Source organism: Thamnophis sirtalis, unplaced genomic scaffold (genome assembly GCF_051295495.1).
Source record: "Thamnophis sirtalis isolate CommonGarterSnake01/CBP01778 unplaced genomic scaffold, rThaSir2_p1.2 scaffold_1, whole genome shotgun sequence".
NCBI classification, from domain to species: domain Eukaryota; kingdom Metazoa; phylum Chordata; class Lepidosauria; order Squamata; family Natricidae; genus Thamnophis; species Thamnophis sirtalis.
This window is the reverse complement of record NW_028261381.1, coordinates 174,218,527-174,244,574: the sequence shown is the minus strand read 5'-3', so window position 1 is coordinate 174,244,574 and position 26,048 is coordinate 174,218,527. Positions and strand designations below refer to the sequence as shown.

The following is a 26,048-nucleotide window of genomic DNA, read 5'->3' as shown; positions in this document are numbered from 1 at the left end:
AGTTATGACCACAGACCTTATCTATCTGGGAAAGCTGCCACATAAATCTTTTCCAAATGAGGGGCTGTGCAAGGAAAGACTGGGCACAGAGTCTCTGAGGTTCAGGGATAGATCTTCACACTCCTGAAACGAATCGAACGAACGAATTGTTACCTGCAAAAGCCCCCTCCCCTTTTGCTCTTTTATTTCCTATGGGAGGGGCCATTCACCTTCCACCTGTGGCTTCACTCCCAAGTCAACCCTGATTTCTTAGCTGTTCCCTTCGTCTGTCAACTCTGCGCATGCGCACACTGGGAACAGGCTCCAGCTGTTCCTCTGCCTCACTGCTGTCTACCTCCAAAGGCAGCTGAGAACTGCCAGACGGCCTTGGCCCTATCTCTGATCTGACATTTAGATATAGTCCTCAACTTACAACAGCACTGAAAAAAGTCCTTGCACTTAACGACCAGTGCAGCAACCCCATAGTCGTATGATCAAACCTCGGGCACTTGGCAACCTGCATGTACAGTATTTTATGACAGTTGCACTGTCCCGGGTTCATGTGATCTTCACTTGCCACCTTCTGACAAGCAAAGTCACTGGTGGAAGCCAGATTCGCTTAATGATGGCTTGATTCACTTAAACATCTGCATCGATTCGTTAAATTGCCTCGGAAGGGGAAAAAAAGATGGTCAAATCGGACGCCGCTCACTCAATCACTTATCTCACTTAGCAACGGAAATGTGGAGCTCCGTTGTCGTAAGTCGAGGACCTTCTATATTCTCAAAGCCTGCTCTGGAGTTTTTAAGTTTCCTCTCTCTTTATTATTCTGCAGTTGGACCCAGCTGAATTGGCCTCATGAACGGCCAGACACACACACACACACACACACACACACACACACACACACACACACACAGCAATAGCAATAGCAGTAGACTTATATACCGCTTCATAGAGCTTTCAGCCCTCTCTAAGCGGTTTACAGAGAGTCAGCATATTGCCCCCAACAATCTGGGTCCTCATTTTACCCACCTCGGAAGGATGGAAGGCTGAGTCAACCCTGAGCCGGTGGGATTTGAACCGCTGAACTGCTGATCTAGCAGTAGCTTGCAGTGCTGCATTTAACCACTGCGCCACCTTGGCTCTCTAAAGTGTCCCATTTTGGCCTAGTAGGCCTCTCTGAAGTCTCCTAGGACCAAAAATGGGGTTTGTGGGAGGTGCGCTGCGCACCCCCATGCTCCCCACGCCCCCGTGCATATACGTACAACGCGTCTTCCACATGCGCAGCGGAGACCCCAAAACCAGCTGGCTGGCGGGTGACGCGCAGTGGAGCTGAGCTGGGTGACGGCTCGTGTGCCCGCAGAGAAGGCTCTGTGTGCCACATGTGGCACGCATGCCATACGTTAGCCATCATGGGTTTAGGGTCCCTTGGTTAAGCAGAAGGCTGGACTAGATGGCCTACAAAGTTCCTTCCTATTCTGCTTCAAAGGGCGATCATGTGACTAATATCCCGTATCAAGGTAGTCCCTGTGGAGTCCTTGATGGAGCTTGTCTGGCAGACCCAACTTCGTGAAGGGAGACGGAAACCAATCAAGGAGAGGAGCAACCTGGAATTAAGGAGGAATTTCCTGACATCTTATCAGTGGAATGGTATGCCCTCCAAAGTTACGGATGCTCCATCCCTGGGGGCTTTTAGGAGATTGACTTCCATTTGTCTGGAACGGTATAGGATCTGCTGCCTGCACAGTGGGTTGGACTAGAAGACCTCCGAGGTCCCTCCCTACTCCGTTCTTCTCCTTTTCTCCTCCACCAATGATCCACCCTCCAATACCAGCGCTTGGCGTGCCAAGAGCAAGGGAAGACCTCTTTGGGGGCCACATGTCCTGCAGCCACAGGCAGAGGGGAGCCCTGCCTAATTGCTTTGTTTGTGAAGCCGTCTGTCGTTTCCAGTGGAGTTCCTAATGAACTGGCAGGTTGTTGAGACACACCACGGTGGTGGGTAATTATACCAGAAGTGCAATGGACAAAGCTCATTTTCCTCCACGCAAGGCATCCGCTCCCTGCTGGCAAATACTGTACTGCTCTAGCCGTTGTGGCTCCGGGTTGTTCAAAGCCATACTTCAACCCCCACGCATCTGTAATCCACCCAGGTTGAGTCCTTACCTAATACGAATGAATACACCATCGGAAAGTACACGCCGTACATAAAATGCCCATCTGTCGTGGCGCATTTGAGAGGGGGAAACATAGCACATGTTGGAAGGGGCCATATGGACCCAGTCTGAATCGGGGGATGAATCGTAGATCAGAATTTTATCTAGATGCCTGTTTTATTTGTGGCTTCTGTTGGAAGAAACATCCTTTTGGGTTCAGTTCCAAGTGGGGAGAAAGACACTGGAAACATGGTGCCTGTTTGGAAAGATGGTTTTAATGGTGGACAGGATCACAGGTGGGTTTCCGGCCGGTTCAGCCCGGATTGGGTGAACTGGTAGTGGCGGTGGCAGCAGCAGACTCCGCCCACCCTCCCAGATGCTTCTGTGCAGGTGCAGGGGCAAGGGGATTGCCTGCGCATGTGTGTGTGGGTTGCCTGCGCATACACAGGTGTGGGGAGAGCTTGGGGGTGCGGCACGTCCCCCACACCCATTTTTTGTTTCAGGAGGCTTCAGGGAAGCCTGCTAGGCCCAAAACAGGGCATGGAGGAGGGAACGCATACATGGAGGGGGGGCGCATTGCATTATGGGTGTGGGCGGTCATGCCTGCACACTATTTTGGCACGCAAGGACAGAAAGGTTAGCCATCACTGATATTTAGGAAAGATCGGGAAGGAAAAAGGGAAGAGAAAAGTGGGGGAGAAAAAAGGGGGAAAAGAAAGAAGGCATTGACTTCCGACTCCCTTCGGTGCAGTAAAATAAGACATTAACATAAATCCTCAACTTTTTTACTTTACTAATAGTTTAGCCCTTTCTATAACAACAAATCTATCTAATTGGTAAAACCCAAAATCAAACTTTCATTCCCCCCCCCATCTCGAGCACAAAGTTCAGAAGCGGTTTCCAAGTAGAAATAAAAGTCTTTCTTTCTTTCTTTTTTCTTTAATCAAAGCAATCACTTTAGCCCTCTCTACTAAATGGGGTATGGTTGACTGCTGGATTATTGTTCTAGTATTAATCTTGCCGTTTATCTCTGCTTATTCATTCCTTTCTTACTTCTGCCTCAATTGGTGAATACAGATGTCCATATGTGGCACAGGTGGCACAAGTAGTCCTCAACGTACGACCCCAATTCAGCTCAAAATTTATGCTGCTAAGGAAGACATTTGTTAAGCGAGGTTTGCCCCATTTTATGATCTTTCTTATAGTTGTTAAGTGAATCACTGCAGTTAAGTTAGTGACATGGTCATTAAGTGAATCTGGCATCCCCTTTGACTTTTCCTGCCAGAAGATTGAAAAATGGGGTATTACATGACTGAGAAACACTGCAGCCGTCATAAATATGAGCCAGTTGCCAAGCGCCCGAATTTTGATCACACAACCATCGGGATACTGCAACGGTCATAACTGAAAAACTGGTCCAAAGTCACTTTTTCCAGTGCTGTGGTAACTTTGAATGGTCAGTAAAGGATGTAAATTGACTATCTGTTGTGGCCTGCCAGCGGCCAGCAGAGCTCAGAGAATGAGGAGGTTGGGGAGGAACCTGGGCCAGTCCTGGAGTCTGGGGAAGGCTCTGAGGAGGGCTCTGTGTTGGAGGCAGAGAGGGGGCCAGGGCCGTATGACAGTTATCAGTCAGGCATCAGTGAGGCAGAAGAACAGCTGGAGCCTGTTCCCAGTGTGTGCATGTGCAGAGTTGCCAGACGAAGGGAAGAGCTAAGGAAGAAGGGTTGACTCGGGAGTAAAGGCACAGGTGGAAGGTGAATGGCCCCTCCCAGAGAAAATAAAAGAGGAGCGAAAGGGGAGTGGAGTTTGCAGCAGAGACCATTAGTTCGCTTCATTGGTTCGTGGCTCTCTCAGACTCCTTGCCAAGTTGTGCAGAGATCGGCCTGGCATTTCTTCAAGCCAGATAAGGTCTGTGACTGTAAATCCTCCCTTGAAAGACTTGGCTGGATGTGAAGGAGCAGAATTCACAGTCAATGAATAAAAGGATTTCTTTGGTGGGACAAGGCGTTTGCTTCATTGTCATGGGAAGGCTCAGTCTGAACACAATCTCTCCATCCTCCTCCTGTCTTGTCCTTGTCATCGAGTGGCAAAGAATATCAAGCTTTTCTCTGATCAGCTTATTGAAAAAAAGGGGGGATGCTATTTGAAGAAAAGGCTTAGCTTAAATCTGGGACAGATAGCTAAGATACCGTCAAAGCTGATCTGTGCTACTTGCTGTCAGAATGCGAAACGGTTAGAATGGAGCACTTAATCGGTGGAGGGTTTTATTTCACACTTGAGCCTGCTAATGAACCCCGGTTCAAGGCAAGTTGTACAATTACTGTTTGTTTCACATTCGATGGCAAGTGGCAAATTGCATCCTGCTGGGTAATCTTTGTCTGGTGCCACTTTCTCAGGCCCAGACCTGAGCCATTCAAAAAAAATAACATCTTTTCATAAATCAGGAACAGAAACAATAAGCCGTAGCAACTTCCTTTTAAAGCCCATCTTTTCAATTGGATCCGCTGTTTCTGCACGGCATTAAATGAGATTTTAAGTTAACGTTCTCCCCTTTGCTGAGCAAATAAAAGTTCCAGTATGGGCTTATTAGGGGGATGGGGGGGAAGTATTCAGTTTTCTGTGCAAGAAGTATCAAACTGGATTTGGCTTCACGTTTTTATCTTATTGTACGGCTTTAAAAAATAATAATAATAATGAGCGTTCATTTATCTCATTACATGGCAGATTATTAGCAGGCATAAAAGATAATTTAATGCATCCAGGGGACACAATAAAATGCTGATGGGTAATGCAGTCCTAGGCTGCATAAACAGAGGGATAGAATCAAGATCACGTGAAGTGTTAGTACCACTGTATAATTCCTTGGTAAGCATTCAGTTTTGGTCACCACGATGTAAAAAAAATGTGGAGACTCCAGAAAAAAAAGTGCAGAGAAGAGCAACAAAGAGGATTAGGGGACTGGAGACTAAAACATATGAAGAACGGTTGCAGGAACTGGGTAGGTCTAGTTTAATGAAAAGAAGGACTAGGGGAGACATGATAGCAGTCTTCCAATATCTCAGGGGCTGCCACAGAGATAGTCAAGCTATTCTCCAAAGCACCTGAAGGCAGAACAAGAAGCAATGGGTGGAAACTAATCAAGGAGAGAAGAACTGAGGGAGGAATTTCCTGACAGTGAGAACAATTAATCAGTGGAACAGAAGTTGCCTCCAGAAGTTGTGAATGCCCCAACACTGGAAGTCTTTAAGAAGATATTGGAGAGCCATTTGTCTGAAACAGTATAAGGCCGTGATGGCAAACCAATGGCACGTGTGCCCAAAGTGGCATGTGAAGCCATGGCCTTGCCTGTTTGTCTTCTGGGATTCTGGTGCCTGTTTGTCTTCTGGGATTCTGGTGCGCTTGCGCATGGAACGATCAGCTATCCTTTGCACACAGTTCACCATCCCTGGTATAGGGTCCCCTGCTTGAGCAGGGGGTTGAACTAGAACACCTCCAAGGTCCCTTCCAATTCTGTTCTTCTGTTATTCAGATTTCCTTTCTTCTCCGGTTTCTGAAAGTCAGGAGTAGGGATTTCTTGCTGTGGCTGGTGGAGTGATTAAATTTGCATCTCAGCTGATGTGAGAAAGCTTGGGGATGAAAGGAGATAGCTTCAGGCACTTTTGAGGAAGCCTTACCCACAACTTCCAAAGAAGAAGCAAGGATGCCCTTTATTCAAATTTATCTTCAGGATTTAGGGCAGCTGGCACTCTCCTCCAAACCTCATTCTCCTTTCCCCCTTTTCTTTGTCCTTCCATGTGCAGCAGGCTGGGGCGATAGTGGCAGCAAGAATGTTGAGTTCACACGGCAACTTTGTTCTTGGAAACATTTTGAACTATTTGCTCAAGGAATTTGCCTTGAGCTTAAAATGGGAAATCAATCACAGAGCCCAGCAAATGGCTGTCTGTCCTTTGGGCAGTTAGGAAACTGGGATCTTTGCAAACCATATTTGGAAAAGGATATATTAGTAGCCTGGGGATAAACTGTGGGGTCCTGGATGCTGTCCTGAGCTTGGTTATTTTCTTATAGACATTTCATTACCCAATTAGATAACATCATCAGTGCTAGAAGGGAGTGGAGTTTGTGGAGAGGAGGATGAGGATTGTAGGGTCCTGGGTGTTCTCTGAGCTTGGAGGTTTTCTTGTAGACGTTTCATTATCCAACTAGGTAATGTCATCAGTTCTAGAAGGGAGTAGGTTTTGCCCTCTCTATATATGGACATCAAATACTCCAGGCAGCATGCAAATGTTTTGTTCTATACATATGTCCTATCATTTTTGGTGGGAGTGTTATTGGTAGGTGCTTGATTAGGCTGTTGCTTGTTTGTTTGTTTGATTGATTGATTAATTGTCTGTTGGTCGTTCCTTGATTGGGGTATCATAAATATGAATCAGTTGCCAAGCACCTGAATCTTGATCACGTGACCCTGGGGATGGTCGTAAGCGTGAAAAACAGCCCTAAGCCACTTTTTTCAGTGCCGTCGTGACTTTGAATGGTCGCTAAATGAACTGTTGTGAGTCGAGGTCTGCCTGAGGTCTGCTGTCAAGTTTCCAGGGGCCACGTGAAACTCCCCGGAGGAGAGGAGGCCAGGAGATCTTCCATCTCTCATGATTGGCACAGTTGGAGTTCAAGAAAGCAACCAAACCTGAAACCCCACGAGATTGGAGGAAGGAGCTAAGTAACCGCAAAGCAGAACTTACCCGTGTATTGATGGGGATGATGGATAACCACACCAAAAGACTAGTTAAGGAGAGACCGATCAATGGATGGTTTGCTTTTGCCCTGTCCACCCTAAACCTTCCTGGTCCCTCTTCCCTAACCCTCCTGTCTGTCTTACTTCTACATACTTAGGTATCTGCATCTCTCTGATTCCTGAATTTTTATCTCCTAGCTATTATTGCAGCCTCTTTTCTACATCTGCAGTCTGTAACTCCTTGAGACTTGTACGATGGCCTAGAGGTGGAGCTCTCACCTCACAATCAGGAAGCTGTGAGTTTGATCCTAGGTAGAGGCAGGATATTTCTCTCTCTGGGCACGCTGAGAATTTATCTGCTGAACAAAATTCCACGTTGGTGACAGGCAGGGCATCTGGCCATTAAAACATTCTGTGAGCTCCATTCAGTTGCCCAGGCTGAATGGAATCATTAGATGATGATGATGATGATGATGATGATGATGATGATGATGATGATGATGATGATGATGATTCTGTAATTCCTTGCTCCTACCATCAAAAGGTGGGGAGAATCCAGCAAGGTTCCTTCCTCCCTCCCTCCTTCCTTCCTTCCTTCTCTTTCCTTCCTTCCTTCCTTCCTTCCTTCCTTCCTTCCTTCCTTCCTTCCTTCCTTCCTTCCTTCCTTCCTTATCTGGCTTAAAAAGCCTTTTACTGTTTTCTGATCATGACGTAGAAGATGGTCGTCTATCTCATTTAGCTCCAGTAGAGATAGTCCCCGACTTGCAACCATTCATTTAGTGACCATTTGACGTGACGTTGGCACTGTAAAACGTGACTTATGACCGTTCTTCACATTTATGACCTTGCAGTATCCCCTGTGGTCAGGGGATCAAAATTTGAACGCTGGGCAACTGGCATGTACTTAAGACAGTTGCACTGTCCCCGGATCATGTGATCACTTTCGCAACCTTCTGCCAAGCAAAGCTAATGGAGAAGCCAGATTCTCTTAATATCTGTGCTGTTAACTAAAATACTTTGGGGGGGGGAATTATTTTTGTATTGCTCTGTTCACATTTAAAATTTAAACAATGGATTATAATGGAGTTTTAGCAGTTCTCCTTGTATCTCTAGAAACCTGCCTATACATAGATATAAGAACATAAAATATAAATGTTTGTATAGATCAAAAATAATAACTTTTAACATATTTATAATTTGAGATGGGCTGCTCCAAAGATATGAAGTACATCTTGTCATAAAGTGGAAGAATTAATTTATCAAAATTTAGAATACAAAGACTTAAAAATTTCAACATTACAACAAAATAAAACAATATATTTATCCCACTGTTATTAATCAGAAATTAAAAACCCATGCTTTCCCAAGTACAGCTCCTGAAGTAAACATTGATATAGGATAAATAAACCATCATTATACTTAGATACTATATACTGGTTCAGGCTTCAGATCATTTCACCCTCTGGGCACAACAGAATAACCAGACATGAAAAAGAATAGCAAGCATTATTTATTAGAACATGTTTTGCTTCATGTGTTTAAAATAAAAAAAAATAAAAAATCCAGAAAGCAATGGTGTCTCGAGTTCATTTATGTTCCCACAACTGATGTGGGAGTAAATCCCTGGCCACTCATTTTGAAGCATTTACAGCTTCACGGATCTCAAAAATAAATAAAAACCCATCCCTCTGTTCCCATAGAGGTGCGCATAAGGTGTGCGTTGCGATAAGCTCTGAAATTAAATTAGCTCAACAATATCCATGCTTCAGTCTAGATCTTAGGAACCGCTCCTCGGAGCAATCCTTCTGAAGCTTCAGCAGCGTTCATATCAACGAACGGTTTGTGTTGCCATTGCAACACATTTGGGGGGAGAGGAGGGGGGAGTCTCTTGCTTTTCGAGCCTGTTGGCAATACTTTTTTTTTTTTAAACGAGGAACCAATAATTTGTACCTTGTATTCCTAAAACGTTCAAGAGCTGAACATTTTGTCCATTTGATAGTAGCCAAATCTCCTAGCTCAACAATCCTTGCATTTTACAAGTACAAAGGCATGGAACCCAGATATTTAATTGATGCTTCTACGCGTCCCGTATGGCTGCAGATAATGGGTTACCTGTTCCCTTTTCCTAATTGTGCCGACCAGCTGGATCTTTTTTTTTTTTTTTTGGCCAAATCCAATAGCTGCCATTCTGGTTGACAAAACATGGCCCTTCTGTCTCCTTTATGCGCTCAGATGTTCACAGAATATTTGTGGCTTACCGGTGGATCAGTCTTTTTTCAACCTGGGACACTTTAAGAGGGGGGGACTTCAACTCCCAGAATTCCCCAGCCAGCTTTGCTAAGATCTAAGATCCTCTTCACCTGTGCTATTGCCAAACCAGGTGGCTCCCCATGCTATTTGATTGATGGACTCTGCATTTATTTCTGTGCAATCTTCTTTCGCTATGCTTACTTAATTTCTCTAACTTATCAAGATCAATGGCCTCCCCCAGTGTGGCAACCAATTCAAATTTGATCAGGCTTCCTTCCAGTTCCTCACCAGTAATATTAATGAAGGCATTAAAGATTGAAAATCAGAGCTGAACCTGAGGCATACTACCTACTCATTGCTTCTCTCCAATTGGACGAGGAACCATTGAGGAGGACAGGGCTGGAGCCACTCAACATCTGTTGAATTGGCATCCCGTCTAACTTGCTCACCAGCAGGCTCTTGAATTTGCTGAAATCAAGATATATTACACTGATTACAGTTATCTATTAAGGGTTTCCATGAACTATTAAGTTATTCAATTGGCTGGCTGGGGAATTCTGGGAGTTGAAGTCCACCCCTCTTAAAGTGTCTTTTAAACATTTTATTAGATTATAAAATTGTGATAATGAACCTATGGCACAGGTGGCACGCAGAGCCCTCTCTGCGGGCACGCGAACCGTTGCCCAGCACGAGCGCCTCCCGATGGCCAGCTGATTTTTGGGTTTCCCCTGCAGGTGGGAGTCACATGTGCATATCTTTCTCCTCACATTCTGCAGCCCAGATCTCTGGAGATTCCTCCCCAGCACTGTTGCAAGGCTTTCCTTCCACCCAGTGCTGTTTTGGGATGTGAAGCCAAAAGGGGGGGATGGTGCCTGTGCATCCCCATGCGTGTGGGATGAGGAGCATTGGGGGGAGGTGTCACATGCCGGTGTGCAGGGGATGGGGCGCATGGGAGGGGCATTGCATTATGCATGTGGGCACGCAAGCGCACACAACAATGGGTGCATGCGTCCTTTCGGCATCCCAGGGAAAAAAGGTTAGCCATCACTGTCATAGAACAAAATACAAAAATACCAAAGCCAGTGGGAGGACACAGTGGGGAGAATTGGAAAGAAAAATGAGGAGGGGAGGGAGAAAGAGGGGGGGGGGAAAGGCCTTTAATTCCAACTCCCATTGATGCTGTAAAATAAGATAATAATATCCAACCTCAACTTTTTAATAATAATCCTATAAGCCCTAACCCATTTCTATAACAAAAAAAACTGTCTAATCGGTAAAACCCAAAACTATTATATAAAAATAGAGCAAATGCCACCCCTTCTTGTAGCACTGATGATGTTACCTAGTTGTATGAAAGGTCTGCAAGAAAACCACCACTCAGAATCCTTTCCTCCTCCTCCTCCTCCTCCTCCTCCTCCTCCTCCTCCTCCTCCTCCTCCTCCTCCTCCTCCTCCTCCTCCTCCTCCTCCTCCTCCTCCTCCTCCTCCTCCTCTTTTCTTTCTTTCCCTCCTCCTCATCTCCACAAAACCTCCTCCCATCTAGCACAAATGAGTTTCCCTAGATGGGTAATGAGCCAAGGTGGCGCAGTGGTTAAAAGCAGCACTGCAGGCTACTGCTAGATCAGCAGGTCAGCGGTTCAAATCTCACCGGCTCAGGGTTGACTCAGCCTTCCATCCTTCCGAGGTGGGTAAAATGAGGACCCAGATTGTTGGGGGCAATATGCTGACTCTCTGTAAACCGCTTAGAGAGGCCTGAAAGGCCTATGAAGCGGTATATAAGTCTACTGCTATTGCTATTGCTATATGTTTTATACATGGCCTAAAGACGTTTCCTCTTCAGTCGGTTCAGCCCAGGCAAGCCAAGGGATTGGACATCCATAATTTAGATTATTACTACTTTAGATGGTTCCTGTCCATTCAGCTCAGCCAAACAATGTTCTGGAACGAAGATCTACCCAGACACACACACACCCTTCAGTGTAAACAAACAAATGAGCTTGGCAATAACTCCACTGACATGTGAAGCAACCTGCTGCTCTCTTTGCTGCTTTAAGATGGTCAGATGGGGCTCTTCTCCCTCCATAGGTTTTATGGGGAGAGGGACCTGAGATGCTCAACAGCCCAACCCAGAAGGAGCCCACAGTGGGTCCTGCTCTCCGAATTGCTCCCCCAAATTGATCTCCTGAGGGCAGTCCGTTCAATCCAGGGGATGTTCGGTTGGCACAAAGACCCTGCCAGTTTCTCCTTGCATCGCTCGAGGCATTTTAATTGATTGTCTGACTTGAAGCCAGCTTTTGAATAGTTTTCATTTAATCATCGCACAATTTTATTTGCTTGGAATGCTTAATTTCGGCTACCTTTTATCCATCGGCTATGAAGTGAAACTTATCACTTAAGCTTTTTTTTTTTTTTACCGCAGTAAATAAGTCGGTGCCAAGAAAAGGTCTTTTTTATTTTTATTTCTGTTTTGTTTTTGGTTTTCAGAAAAAACTCCAGCTCAGCTCTTTTCTTGATGGAGCAGTTGAGGTTTCCCAGAGAAGTAATATTTTAGAACATGTGGAAGCCAGGAACGAAAACTACCTCTGCCCATCCCCCCCCCCCAAATTTAGGGCATGATGTAAAATTTAAAAGTGTGTGTGTGTTGGCGGGGGGGGGATTACCCCCTCCAAACATATGAATAAGAACTCAATTATAATTTATGTAGAATTATGGCATGACATGAATGTAATGAAAAGACTTTGATTAGGTATATTTGACAAAACAATGGAATCAACACCAAGATTAATACTAGACCAACACTCAAGCCAATAAACCATGCAGGTAATCCTTGACTTACAACTGTTTACTCCTCAAACCCCACTCCCTTCTCCACTGATGATGTTCCCTAGTTGGGTGATGAAACATCTACAAGAACATTCTCACTGACAAAACGATTGAATGACTTAGAATAGGAGGAAGCATAATAACCAAGTATACAAAGATATCTTGATTGTCAGTATGTGAATTTTGATAAAATTCAAGTGAGGACTACGGAAAGGACACAGAGAGACTTTGTAACCAATCGACACACTATGTGTAATTGAAGAGGCTTTTATGTTATATGTGTTGTTTGTTTGTGTTTGAAAATTTAAAAAAATTATTAAAAAAAAGAACATTCTCACTGACACTCACAGGACAAGCAACTATTATATAAAAATAGAGCAAATGCCACCCCTTCTTGTAGCACTGATGATGTTACCTAGTTGTATGAAAGGTCTGCAAGAAAACCACCACTCAGAATCCTTTCCTCCTCCTCCTCCTCCTCCTCCTCCTCCTCCTCCTCCTCCTCCTCTCCTCCTCCTCCTCCTCCTCCTCCTCCTCCTCCTCTTTTCTTTCTTTCCCTCCTCCTCATCTCCACAAAACCTCCTCCCATCTAGCACAAATGAGTTTCCCTAGATGGGTAATGAAACATCTGGGGGGGGGGAAACAACCAATCTTAGAAAGCACCGAGGCCCACAGTCCTCCCCCATCATCATCATGATCTACTCCACAAACCACTCTCCCTTCTAGCACTGATGATGTTACCCAATTGGATCATGAAATGTCTGCAAGACAACCACCAAACTCAGAGAGCTCCAAAGACCCCACACTTTCTACTTTCTACTCTTTTTATCTGACGGCTTCTGGAAGGTTTATGACTGTAACTCCTAAAATCCAGGCTACCCTGCTGGCTGAGGAATTCTGAGTCATAAAACAGGGCACCTACAACATGCTACCTGTTTTATGGACTGTTTGCAAGGCCATTCTTGGGGGCTCTGTCCTCTCTCTGATATACAAGGGGCATCATTGCCCACTTCAGTTCTTTGCTAGTGATTTCTATTAGTGAATTAGCACCTGGTAACTTAAGGTAAAGGTTCCCCTCGCACATATGTGCTAGTCGTTCCTGACTCTAGGGGGCGGTGCTCATCTCTGTTTCAAAGCCGAAGAGTCAGCCCTGTCCAAAGAGGTCTCGGTGGTCATGTGGCCGGCATGACTCAACGCCAAAGGCTCACGGAACGCTGTTCCCTTCCAACCAAGTGTGGTCCCTATTTTTTCTACTTGCATTTTTACATGCTTTCGAACTGCTAGGTTAGCAGAAGCTAAGACAAGTCACGGGAGCTCACTCCGTTACACGGCGCTAGGGATTCGAACCGCCGAACTTTCTGATCAACAAGCTCAGTGTCTTACCCACTGAGCCACCACATCCCGCGTGACTTAAAGATGGGGTCTAATCCAGGGTTGGTAACCTTCCCTACTGGTTTGCAAATGTGAGCGTGTGTCAGCGCATACGCTTCGGCTAAAAAAGGGCCTAAATGGGATGCCATAGAGGCAGAGCGGATGGATGGGGCCACCCGCGATTTCTGCTACCAGCTTGGGTGAAGTGGTCCGAACCAGCCCAATACCACCTCTGGTCTAATCTCCTGTGTGATGCACTTGATCTTCATTTTGCTCCCATACGTGGAAATACCTTGATTTTTTTCAAGTTCAACCCTAACTATTTCTCCCTCTCCTCCCTTGTTTTCCCCACCCCAACCTTCCAGAAACAAACCAAGGTACCTTTTTTAATTACTTAAAGGGGGGGGGGTGTCAGAAAGCCGCTCTATGGAGATGCAGAGGAGATATTTTTTTTCTTTTCAGCCCGGCCAGAAATCCGAAACGCAGCTAACCATCTGTGGTTCGGCGTCTCTCTGGCCAAATTACATTCTCAGAACTTTCTTTTCCTCTGCAGTTTTTCATTAAGCAAATTGAGTTTTGCTGGAAATTGCCGGGCCATAAATATTTTCCCTCCCTCTTTGGCTCAAGCAGCTTATTACCGCTCTCCAGTTCGATGTTTTCCACCACATGGCAGGGAATCGTTCTTTTATCAAAGCGGGGAGGGGAGCCGTCCTTAAACAGAAGAATCTGGGCCAGAATCTGGATTGATCACACGTACTCCTCGACCACAATTCAACCCTAAATTTCTGCTGTTTAAGTGAGACGGTGGTTAAGCCGGTTTCGCTCCATTTTACAACCTTTCTTTCCGTAGTCTGGCTCCCCAACCCCACCCGACCCGTTGACTTTGCTTATTGGAAAGTTGCAAAAGGGGACCTTGGAATATGAATTAGTTGCCAAGTGTTTGAATTTTGATCATCGTGACCATTGAGGACGCTGCAACAGTTGTAACTGTGAAAAACGGTCGTAAGTCACTTCGAATGGTCGCTAAGCGAACTCAACTGTTGTTTGTAAGTTGTATTTGCTGTTGTCAGCCCTGTGGGATCCTTAGTGCTCTCTGAGCTTGGTTATTTTCCTGCAGTAGTTTCATTACCCAACTAGGTAACGTCATCAGTGCTAAAAGGGAGGTGGGTTTGTTCTTTTTTAAAACATATTAACGGCCTGCATTGGTGCAATGGCCTAGAGGTGGAGCTCTCGCCTCACAATCAGGAGGCTGTGAGTTCGATCCTAGGTAGAGACAGGTATTTACCCTTCTGGGCACACTGAGAATACATCTGCTGGGGGAAAGAACTCCGCACTGGTGACAGGAATGGCATCCAGCCAGTAAACACTTAGCTCTTTTCAGTTGCTTAGACTCCACCTGGCAAGGGATTACATTTCTTTCGCTGACTGTTAAGCCACTGGGGGATCCTGCCTCTTTTCTTTGTTTATTTCCGAGGCAGCATTTTTTCCCCTCGTCCCCCAAACACATTCGCACATTCTATTACATCTATCAAATGGATGTTGGCTCTTAGCAACCATTTAACAAATGTAGTAGTCCATGACGATCAATCTCTAACCTGGTCCTTCAACTGTTCCAACGGTACACGGACATCACTATAACCGAGTACGGGTAGTCCTCGCCTTACAACCGTTTCTTTAGTGAACATTCGAAGTTACAACAGCATGGGGAAAAAAAAATGTGGATCCTTTTTCTGCACTTAAAAACCGTTGCAGCCTCCCCAGAGTCACGGGATCCAAATTCAGCCGTTTGGCAGCTGACCCGTACTTATGACGGTTGCAGTGCTGTCTTTTGCGAACACACAAAGTCATTGGGGAAGCCAGATTCACTTAACAGCCACGTGACTAACTGAACAACTGCAGTGATTCACTTCACCGCGGCGGCAAGAAAACGGGACAAAACCCACTTGACCAATGTCTCACTTAGCAACAGAAAAGTTGGGTTCCATTGTGGTCGTAAGTTGAAGATTACCTGTACATGCTGTATTTTATGCAAAAAAAAAAGGAATGAAGATAACAATTTGTTTAGCTTGATTAATCAGTGTTAAATCTCTCTGTGAAACCACTTTGTTATCTCTGTTTTTCAGCTGCCAATTTCACAGCCCATGTAAAGCCCCGTATTTTGAACATTCTCCACTTCCTCTTTGAGGATTTCTTTTTTCCCAATCTTTCTCATTTCTTCTCCTTTTTTTCAATCTTCTGGACACCCAGCCAAAGCTTCTTTCTTCTTGACATAGACTCCTACCCAGTAAAATCCTCCTTTCTTCAGCTTTCTGCTATCCCCGTGTTCTTCTTCAAGCTCTGCTCCGTTACCGTTTTCTCTCCCGTTTCACAGTCTGCGCACCATTTTTTTTCCTGGAGCGACAGCCTGGCAAGATTTCCTTATCTCAATCAGTGTTTCATTTCCGGCTGAGGAAATCCTTAATAATATTTGATAGCTAATGTTTGGAACTATTATTTGAAATGTGAAATGTACCCTTCTCTCTCTCTCTCTCTCTCTCTCTCTCTCTCTCTCTCTCTCTCTCTCTCTCTCTCTCTCCCTCCCTCCCTCCCTCCCTCCCTTCCCTCTCCCGCCCCCCCCCCTCTCTCTCAACCCCCTGCTGTATCAGCCAGGCTTCCTGCCTTGAGGAGAGAATATTTGTAACTCAGATTATGCAGTTATTGATGCTTTCTGAGCTTGGGTGTTTTCTTAGAGACATTTCATGACCCAACTAGGTAACACCATCAGTGCTAGGAGGAAGTGGGGTTTGTTTGTGGCATGGAGGAGGAAGCGGGGATGGGAACAAGAGGAAGACTCTGGGTCTTTGGTGCTTTCTGAGCTTGGGTGCTTTCTAACAGACGTTTCATGACCCAACTAGGTAACACCATCAGTGCTCGAAGGGACTGGAATTTGCTCTCTCTTCATGTAAACAGAGCCTTCCCTTTCAGTGTTGGTGGAAGTGTTCTTCGTGGTTCCTTGATTAGGTTTACTATTGGAATTTTTGTCTGAAGGAGTGGTTCCTTGATTGTAGAGTCTCTTTACTGCTTGGTGGTTGGTTTAGTGTTCATCTTAATGTTAATCTCTGCGAATCTGGGTGTTGATTGCTAGCCAGAAAATGTTTTGGTTTTTTTGTTTCCATTTTGGCTTTTTGATCATTGTATTTGCATGGCCTGTAAATGAATGCTATGGAAATATTTTTAAAAAAAATCATAGTCTTTTAGCACTGATAATGTGACCTAGTCAGGCCACGAAATGTCTGCCAGACAAGCTCAGAGGGAATCAAAAACTCTACAGTTACTACCTTGATACATGATATTAGTCACATGATCGCCATTTGAAGCAAAATAAGAGAACTGGAAGGTACCTTGGAGGTGTTCTAGTCCAGCCCCCTGCTCAAGCATTTCAGACAAATGGTTGCCTGATCTCTTAAAAACTTCCAGTGTTGGAGCACCCACAACTTCTGGAGACAAGTCGTTCCACCAGTTAATTGTTCTAGCTGTCAGGAAATTCCTTAGTTGTAGGTTGCTTCTCTCCTTGATTAGTTTCCACCCATTGCTTCTTATCCTGCCTTCAGGTGCTTTGGAGAACAGCTTGACTCCCTCTTCTTTGGGGCAACCCCTGAGATATTGGAAGACTTCTATCATGTCTCTCCTAGTCGTTTTCGTTAAACTAGACATACCCAGTTCCTGCAACCGTTCTCCCCTAATCATCTTTGTTGCTCTTCTCTGCACTCTTTCTCAATAGCATTTTTATATGACAAATTTGTGTTTGTTTTTTTCAGTGCACCTGTCGGAAAGACACCGTGAAGATTTCTATGGATGTTTTTGTGCGGCTGCTACAGCCTGAGCGGTATGACTTATGGAAGCAAGGAAAGGACAACACGGTCTTGGATCACATGAAGCCCACCCCTTTAACATCTCCTGAGCTGGAAGCATGGAATGAGACAAAAGATACCTTGAAAGCAAAGATGCTACGCAGGTAAAACAAACAACAAAGCACCTTACTCATCCCTCTTTTTTGACTCTTGACTGGCGCACCTGCAAAGCACCCCCAAAATTGTCTCAACTGAGATGCCTCAGCTCTGCCGGTGTGATGATAGCTGGGCGGCTGGAGAAAAGCTTCCTACCAAGCTTCCTGCTTGGTAGGAAGAATTAAAAGTGGAGAGGAGATTCCTCTATCAATTCCACTCCTTTTCCTTTTTGTGTGGGAGAAAGGAGCAAAAAAATGAACATTTGTTTGGTGAAGATGAACATTTGTTTGGTGAACACTGTAGCTGGGCAAAATGTGGCGTCCTGAGTGATCTTTTCAGGAATAACGGTCACTGTTTTGAGCATGCTAAAAGCTTCCATGTCATTCATATCTATATCTGTCTGCCTCTCTGTCTCTCTTTCTCTACCTGCCTACCTACCTATCCATCCATCCATATTTTATCTACTCTCTGTCTATCTTATCAATCTATCCATCTATCTATCCATCCACAGTAGATAAAGAGATGGATAGAGAGGGATGGATGGATAGCTCTATCTATTTCTATCCATCCATCCATCCATCCATCCATCCATCCATCCATCCATCTATCTTTTGTCATGTGTCCATCAATCCTTTGTCTGTGTGTCTGTCTGTCTATATTGTTCTATCTATCCATCCATTCATCCATCATTCTCTATCTATCTTTATCCATCTCATTGTCTGTCTATATCTATCTATCTATCTATCTATCTATCTATCTATCTATCTATCTATCTATCTATCTATCTATCTATCTCCATCCATCCATCTCTTTGTCTATCTATATCTAGCTAGCTAAGTGTGAGAGATAAGTAGAATTCTGAGCTCTTTAAGAGAAGTTTCTGTGTATGCCATAAAGGCTGGAGATTAGTACACCCACATTTAACTGAGGCATTGAAATGCAAGTATTTTAAAACTCTTGCATTACAGATGATCCTGGACTTGGAACCGCAATTTAGTCCAAAATTTCCTTTGCTAAACAAGACAGTTGTTCAGTGAGTTTTGGCCCAATGTAAGACCTTCCTTGCCACAGTTGTTAAGTGAATCCCTGTAGTTGTTAAGTTAGTCACATGGTTGTTAAATGAACCCGGCGTCCCCATTCACTTTGGTTGTCAGAAGGTCGCAAAAGGGGATTCACATGGCCACAAGGCACTGCAACTGTCATAAGTATGAACCAGTTGCCAAGCATCTGAATTTTGATCACGTGACTATGGGGATGTTGCAACGATCGTCAGTTCTGAAAACAGGCTATAAATCACTATTTTTCCAATACCGTTGTAACTTTGAACAGTTGCTAAATGAATGGTAAATCAAGTAAATAAATAAATAAATAAACCTATAAATAAATAATCCTCCCAGAGTAGCTTTCCAGCCCCAAGAACTGCTTACATTCTGTTCTGGCCCAGGTTTCCTTAAAAAGCAAGAAGTGGAGTCTTGGTTTTGGCAAAACCTCTTTTATTTACACAACTGTGAATTCCTTACATTCACAGTCCGCAAGGCTTAGCAAACAGTCTTTCCGAGGAATATTTATCAACACGAACCTTATCTCGTTTGGAGAGCTGCCAGATAGCTAGCTTCCAAACGCAGGGCAAGGCAACCCTTGGCACAGAATCTCTTATAGTCACAAACAGAACTTTCCACTCTTGAAAGGACCGAAGGAACGAATTGTTTCCTGCAAAAGCCCCCTCCCCATTCACTCCTCTTTTGTTTCCTTTTGGAGGGGCCAATCACCTCCAAGGTGTGGCTTTACTCCCAAGCTGTCCCTGCTTTCTAAATTGTTCTTAGAGCAAGAACCAAGGTGGCGCAGTGGTTAAATACAGCACTGCAGGCTACTGCTAGATCAGCAGGTCAGCGGTTCAAATCTCACCGGCTCAGGGTTGACTCAGCCTTCCATCCTTCCGAGGTGGGTAAAATGAGGACCCAGATTGTTGGGGGCAATATGCTGACTCTCTGTAAACCGCTTAGAGAGGCCTGAAAGGCCTATGAAGCGGTATATAAGTCTACTGCTATTGCTATTGCTATTCTTGTCTTCTGGTAGCTCTGCGCATGCACACACTGGGAACAGGCTCCAGCTGTTCCTCTGCCTCACTGCTGTCTAGCTCCCTCTCTGCCTCTGATGCACAGCCTTCGCCTGAGCTTTCCTCAGCCCCCAGGACTGGCCCGTGTTCCTCCCCAACCTCCTCACTGTCCGACTCTGCTGCCAGCTCTGCTGCCTGCCAGCGGGCAACAACACATTCCTTGGACCAACAGCCTTCTAACATCCATCTTTCTCATTTATCTCTGCAGTTTAATCATCATGATAACCCACAACCCATTTTTTTCCTCCCCTCCATTGCCAGCCCATACCCACAAATTTCTCCTGCGATATTAAATGAAAAACATATTTTTCTCCGCTCCGGCTGCCCTCCGTTGAGCTGTTGATGCTTCTGCTTGGAAACCTTGCTAGCTATAAATCAGCTCTCTGGATTGAGGGGACTACTGGCTGGAGACCCTGTTTGTCAAGTCGACTTTTCATATTTCCTTCTCTTTCCTAGCAGGACGGGTTTGTTGAGTGCTGCTGTCTATCGAGTATGATACGCCAGGGTGGAAATTTTTCAGGCTTCGGTTTGTTTGAGCTATCCATTTCCGAGGAAATGTTCCTCCCTTGCGCAGACACGAGGCCCGATAACAAACAAACATACCCCAAATGTGTATCCTGGCATGTAAAAATGTTGAAATGTTTTTTCATTTCCCCAGCCAGGAGTATATTTATCGCTCGGCCGTTGAATCCTATCTGCCGGGGAAGAGTCGGTGCTTCGTTTTTTGTCTCCCAATCTCGCCTGGCTTAGTGGAGTTGTTGGGTTGACACAGTTGCTGTTTACATAATGGTTAATTGATTGTGGCAAAGGCTTAATTGGTCAACAGAGTGGGCTGTCAATGGTGAGCAGGGATCCCATTTCACAAGGCTCCCTTGGAGGAGAAGTGTTTATGCGTGGGCAGCTGCATCAGGGAGATAATCAAATGTGCCACCGATTCTTCTCCTCCTCCTCCCACAATCAGGGTAACATTAAAAGGAGAAAAATAATTCACATATACAAGACCGCTCAACTAATAAAGATAGTCCTCGACTTACGACCATAGTTGAGCCCAGAATTTCCATTGCTGTGTAAGACAGTTGTTCAGTGAGTATTTTGCTCCATTTTACGAACTTTCCTGTCTCGGTTGTTAAGTGACTCACTGCAGTTGATAAATTAGTAACCCAGTTGTTAAGTGAATTTGGCTTCCCCCTTGATTGCAAAAGGGGATCACATGACCCCCGGGGACACTACAACTGTCATAAATATGAATTGGTTGCCAAGCGTCTGAATTTTGATCACGTGACCATGGGGATACCACAATGGTCATAACTTTGAAAAACGGTCATAAGACACATTTTTCAGTGCCGTTGTAACTTTGTACAGTCACTAAATGAACTGTTGTAAGTTGAGGAGTATCTGTACAGAACAGTCCTTGATTTACAACTGGCTGCTTGGCCATTTGAAGTAAAAGTGAACCTCCCCAAATCTACCTAGGACCTGGTCCCAAAGTTATGGCTGCCACAGCACCCCACAATCATTCACCCTTACACCTAGCAAGGGCCACTGCAGTGCCCCACCCGCTATCTCCCTTCCATCCCCCTCTCCCTTGGGTCCCTGGGTTTACAGAGTCAGCCTCTTGCCCCCAACAATCTGGGTCCTCATTTTACCCACGTCAGGAAGGATGGAAGGTTGAGTCAATCTTGAGCAGGTCAGGATCGAACTCCTGGCTGTGGGCAGAGTTAGCCCTGCAATACTGCAGTCTAACCCCTGCACCACCACAGCTCTCACAGATCGTATGGTTTAAAATGAATGACGGTAGGATCTGGTGGTTTTACCATTTACTCTTATCACAAAGATTCTCTTGTGCACAGATGATGAACACGTAATTTCCAAAATGTGTAAATTTTCTGTTGAAATTTGAAACCGAGGAAGAACAGGTTAGATGAGTTTCTTCCCATCTGTCGTGGTCCACCAGCAGCCAGCAGAACTGGCAGCAGATTCAGAGAGTGAGGTCGGGGAAGAACCTGGGCCAGTCCTGGAGTCTGGGGAAGGCTCCGATGAGGGCTCTGTGTCGGAGGCAGAGAGAGGGACAGGGCCCTCTGAACAGTTATCAGCTGCCTTCAGAGTCAGACATCAGTGAGGCAGAAGAACAGCTGGAGCCTGTTCCCAGTGTGCGCATGCGCAGAGCTTCCAGACAAAGGGAGCAGCTAAGGAACAGAGGTCAACTTGGGAGTAAGGCCACAGGTGGACGATGAACAACCCCTCCTATAGGGAATAAAAGAGGAGTGAAAGGGGAGTGGAGGTTGCAGGAGACAATTGGTTCATTCCTGCATTCTTGCTGAGTATTGCAGCATCTGAAATATATCGGCCTGGCCACTCTCCAAGTCTGATAAAGATCGGTAATTGTGAGCTATCTTGAAAGACTGTGGGAGAGGAAAGACTTTGCTGGAGAGGAGAGCAAATTAAATAAAAGGACTCACCTTCATGCTGCTGGGGAAGCCCAGGACACCATCCCCTGTCCAGTTCTCTGCAAAGAGGGGAAATGACCTGCAAATGCACTTTTATGCAATTTTTCTTGCCCTTGGCATGAATGCTGGCAATGGATTTTTCTCCTTGTTTGTTCCGGCCGATCCGTGGCTCAAGATTTCCTTTGAACATCTGTCTTCTTTTCCCAATCCAGGGCAAACAGGAAACGAAGCCAACCCCGAAGGCACAAGACCCAGGATCAGAAGTCGCTCGTGGATGCCATGGCCATGGACACCAACCTGGATGAGGTGCCAGAGAAGGAGGACCAGAGGAGGGTCCCCAGCTTGGATGAAGAAGAGAAAACAAAAGCGCCAGAAAGCAAAGAAGGTACATTCCTCTCCCTTTCAGAAATATGGTAGAAGTCTTTATATATAGAATTGCCCTCTGATCTTACAGGCAGATCTATAGATAGATAGATGATAGATAGATAGATAGATAGATAGATAGATAGATAGATAGATAGATAGATAGATAGATGATAGATAGATAGATAGATAGATAGATAGATAGATAGATAGATAGATAGATAGATAGATGATAGATGGGTGGGTGGGTGGGATTGGGTGGGTGGACGGACAGACGCACACACGGACGGACGGACGCACAGGACAGGACAGACAGGATGGATGGATGGATAGATAGATAGATAGATAGATAGACAGACAGACAGACAGACAGACAGACAGAAAGACAGAAAGACAGACAACACAGGATAGATAGATTAGATAGACAGACAGACAGACAGACAGACAAACAGACAAACAAGACAGGATAGATAGATAGACAGAAAGACAGACAGAAAGATAGACAGACAAGACAGGATAGATAGATTAGATAGACAGACAGACAGACAGACAAGACAGGATAGATAGATAGATAGACAGACAGACAGACAGACAGACAGACAGACAGACAGACAGACAGGATAGATAGATTATAGATAGATTAGATAGATTAGATAGATAGATGATAGATAGATAGATAGATAGATAGATAGATAGATAGATAGATAGATAGATAGATAGATAGATAGATAGATAGATAGATATCTGTCTGCAAGCTCTGAGAGCACCGAGGGCCCCTCACTTCAACCATGACGTTTCTTGACCCAACTAGGTAGCCTAATCAGTGCTTGAATGGAGGGGCGCGGGGGGGGGGGCGGTGGAGAGGAGGAGGAGGCAGAAAAGGAGGAGTAGAAGGAGGGCAGCTGTGGAGTCCTTCCTGCTCTCTGAGCTTAGTGGTTTCCTTGCAGACCTTTGATTACCAAACTAAGTAACGGCATCAGTTCAAGCTCGGGACCTTATTTGATGGGTCCCAGGAGATGGGCTTTCTCTGCCACGGCTCCCAGTTCATGAAACGTTCTTTTCCCTGAAATTAAGCGAGCGCCATCCCTTTGGGTATTTCGAAGCATCCTGAAGTCCTGGGAAGGTTGGAGCAACCAGAGAGACTTGCTCAGAGGGAGCCATTTTTATCATTTATCTTTTATTTATTTTTATTTTTATCATTTCCCGTCCTCTGGTTGGTTCCCCCACCCCCACCCCCCTTTGATGGTGATAGTTCTTCCTTTTTATATTTTGCATTTTTGCTTTTATTTGTTGTTCTTTATTGGATTGCTATGCTCCACCCTAGAGTTGTTTACAGTGTGATGGGAGGGAGGCTAAATATATTTGATTAATATATCGATCCGTTTTAAAAATAGGCCAGGCTTTTGATCCATTAATTGAGAGTCAGCGCAGGTAGTCCTCGACTTATGACCATAACGGAGCCCCAAATTTTTGTGGTTAAGTGAGACATTTGTCAAGTAAGTTTTGCCCCATTTTATAACTTTTCTTGCCACCTGCCTTAAGTGAATCCCTGCAGTTGTTAAGTTAAGCGGCTCTTAAGTGAACCTGGTTTCCACATTTACTTTGCTTGTCAGAAATTCGGTAAAGGGAAATCAACTGATCTCAGGTTGATCACTGCAACCATCATAAATGTGATACAGTTGTTAAGCATCTAAATGTAAATCGCGTGACCATGGGGATGCCGCAACAGTCTGTAAGTGTGAAAAAACAGTCATAAGTCCCCTTTTTCAATGTCGTCGTCATTTTGAGCAGTCACTAAGCAAACTCTCGTAAGTTGAGGACTACCTGTAATAAGAACTCTATTGATTTTATGGAGATCTGGCTCAGTTATCCTGACAACCAGTTCAGCATCCTTCCATCCCAGCAGTCCGGCAAGCAGAGCTGGCCGCAGATTCGGAGAGTGAGGAGGTTGGGAAGGAAGATGGGCCAGTCCTGGAGTCTGGGGAAGGCTCTGATGAGGTCTCTGTGTCGGAAGTAGAGAGGGGGCCAGGGCCATCTGGAAGTGACCAGGTGCCTTCGGAGTCAGACATCAGTGAGGCAGAAGAACAGCTGGAGCCTGTTCCCAATGTGTGCATCTGCAGAGTTGCCAGACAAAGGGAACAGCTAAGGAACAAGGGTCGACTTGGGAGTAAGGCCACAGGTGGACGATGAATGGCCCCTCCCAGAGGAAATAAAAGAGGAGCAACAGGGGAGTGGAGTTTGCAGGAGACCATTAGTTCCCTTAATTGGTTTGTGACTCTCCGAGACTCCTTGCCAAGTTCTGCAGATCTCGGCCTGTCAGCTCTCCAAGCCAGATAGAGTCTGTGACCGTAAATCCTCCCTTGAAAGACTTTGTTGGATGTGGAGGAGCAGAATTCACAATCAATTAATAAAAGAGTTTTTTGTCAGAACAAGAAGTTTGCTTCATGCTCTCGGGAAGCTTAGATCAGAACACCCGGTTTCAAGAACAGCAGACAGTAGCATCACATTGTGCAGTGCGTGCTTGGCTTTCACACAAGACTCTTTCCTCCCCCCCCCCTCTCTCACACACACACACACCAGTTACAGCATGAAATCAATGGCCTGAAAAATGCCAATGTCTCCGGGGGGAGGATGCCCGGAGAAGAGAAGAGGGGAAGAGACAAATTGTTGTGTTGGAGACGAAGAGCTTTTCAATGAGAGCCAAAGCCCAGGCAACCGCTTCCACAGGACGGAAGCCTTTCCTTGGTGGCTGAGCCGTGTCTGTAGCTCTTTCTGGGATGGGGCCAGTGGGGAAGCCAGATTCACTTAACAATCATGTTACTCATTTAACAACTGCAGTGACCCACTTAACGACTGTGGCAAGAAAGTTCGCTCAATGGGGCAAAATGCACTTAGGAACTGTCTCGCTTAGCAACAGAAATTTTAGGGTGATCAGTTGAGTTTTTGTTAGTTGTGAAGTTGTGTCCGACCCATCGCGACACCATGGACAACGTTCCTCCAGGCCTTCCTGTCCTCTATCATCCTCTGGAGTTCCTTTAAGCTCACGCTTGCTGCTTCGGGGACTCCATCCAGCTACCTCATTCTCTGCCGCCCCCTTCTTCTTCTTTTGCCTTCCATCGTTCCCAGCATGAGGCTCTTCTCCAGGGAGTCCTCCCTTCTCATCAGGTGGCCAAAGTACTTGAGTTTCCTCTTCAGGATTTAGGACCTTCTAAAGAGCCGTCAGGGTTTAATCTCCTCTAGGACTGACCGGTTGGATGGCCTTGCAGTCCAAGGGACTCAGAGCAGGCGTCTTCTTCTCCAGCACCAGAGTTCAAAGGCCTCCATTCTTTGGCTCTCAGCCTTCCTTATGGTCCAACCTTCACAGCCATCCATTGCAACTGGGAAAACCAGAGCCTTGACTAGACGCACTTTTGTTGGCAGGGTGATGATATCTCTGCTTTTTAGGATGCTGTCTAGATTTGCCCTAGCTTTCCTCCCCAGGAGCCAGTATCTTTTAATGTCTTGGTTGCAGTCCCCATCTGCAGTGATCTGCGGTGATAAGTCGAGGACTATATGTAATTGTTATACAGAGCTCCGTGCTATGTTCAGGCCTCTGGTTTTTCCGACCCCTCCACCCTTCCTCCTCTGGCCACTGGACCTTGCTGGGCTCCAGAGGTCAGCTTCTCAAAACTGGGAGGGCCACGGTCAGTCTTGCAGGTCAGGGCCGCCATTACTTCAAGGCTGCTCCTGCCTCTCCTCTGATCATCGTCTTCCAAAGACAGCATGACATTCCGTAGGCAGAAGAGGGCTCCAGATTAGGGATGGGTTCTAGCCACCGTTACTGCCAGTT

At 45.5% G+C, this 26,048-nt stretch overlaps 1 protein-coding gene across 1 annotated transcript in view; it reads left to right on the top strand.

Annotated features, from left to right (window-relative positions):
- Positions 1-26,048, top strand: part of KDM4B (lysine demethylase 4B) — a 214,400-nt gene that overhangs the window by 133,067 nt on the left and 55,285 nt on the right. The window contains exons 10-11 of the mRNA XM_087703333.1: positions 17,105-17,301; positions 22,069-22,241. Coding sequence (XP_087559459.1) covers positions 17,105-17,301; positions 22,069-22,241 — 370 coding nt within the window. The remainder of the gene's footprint in view (positions 1-17,104; positions 17,302-22,068; positions 22,242-26,048) is intronic.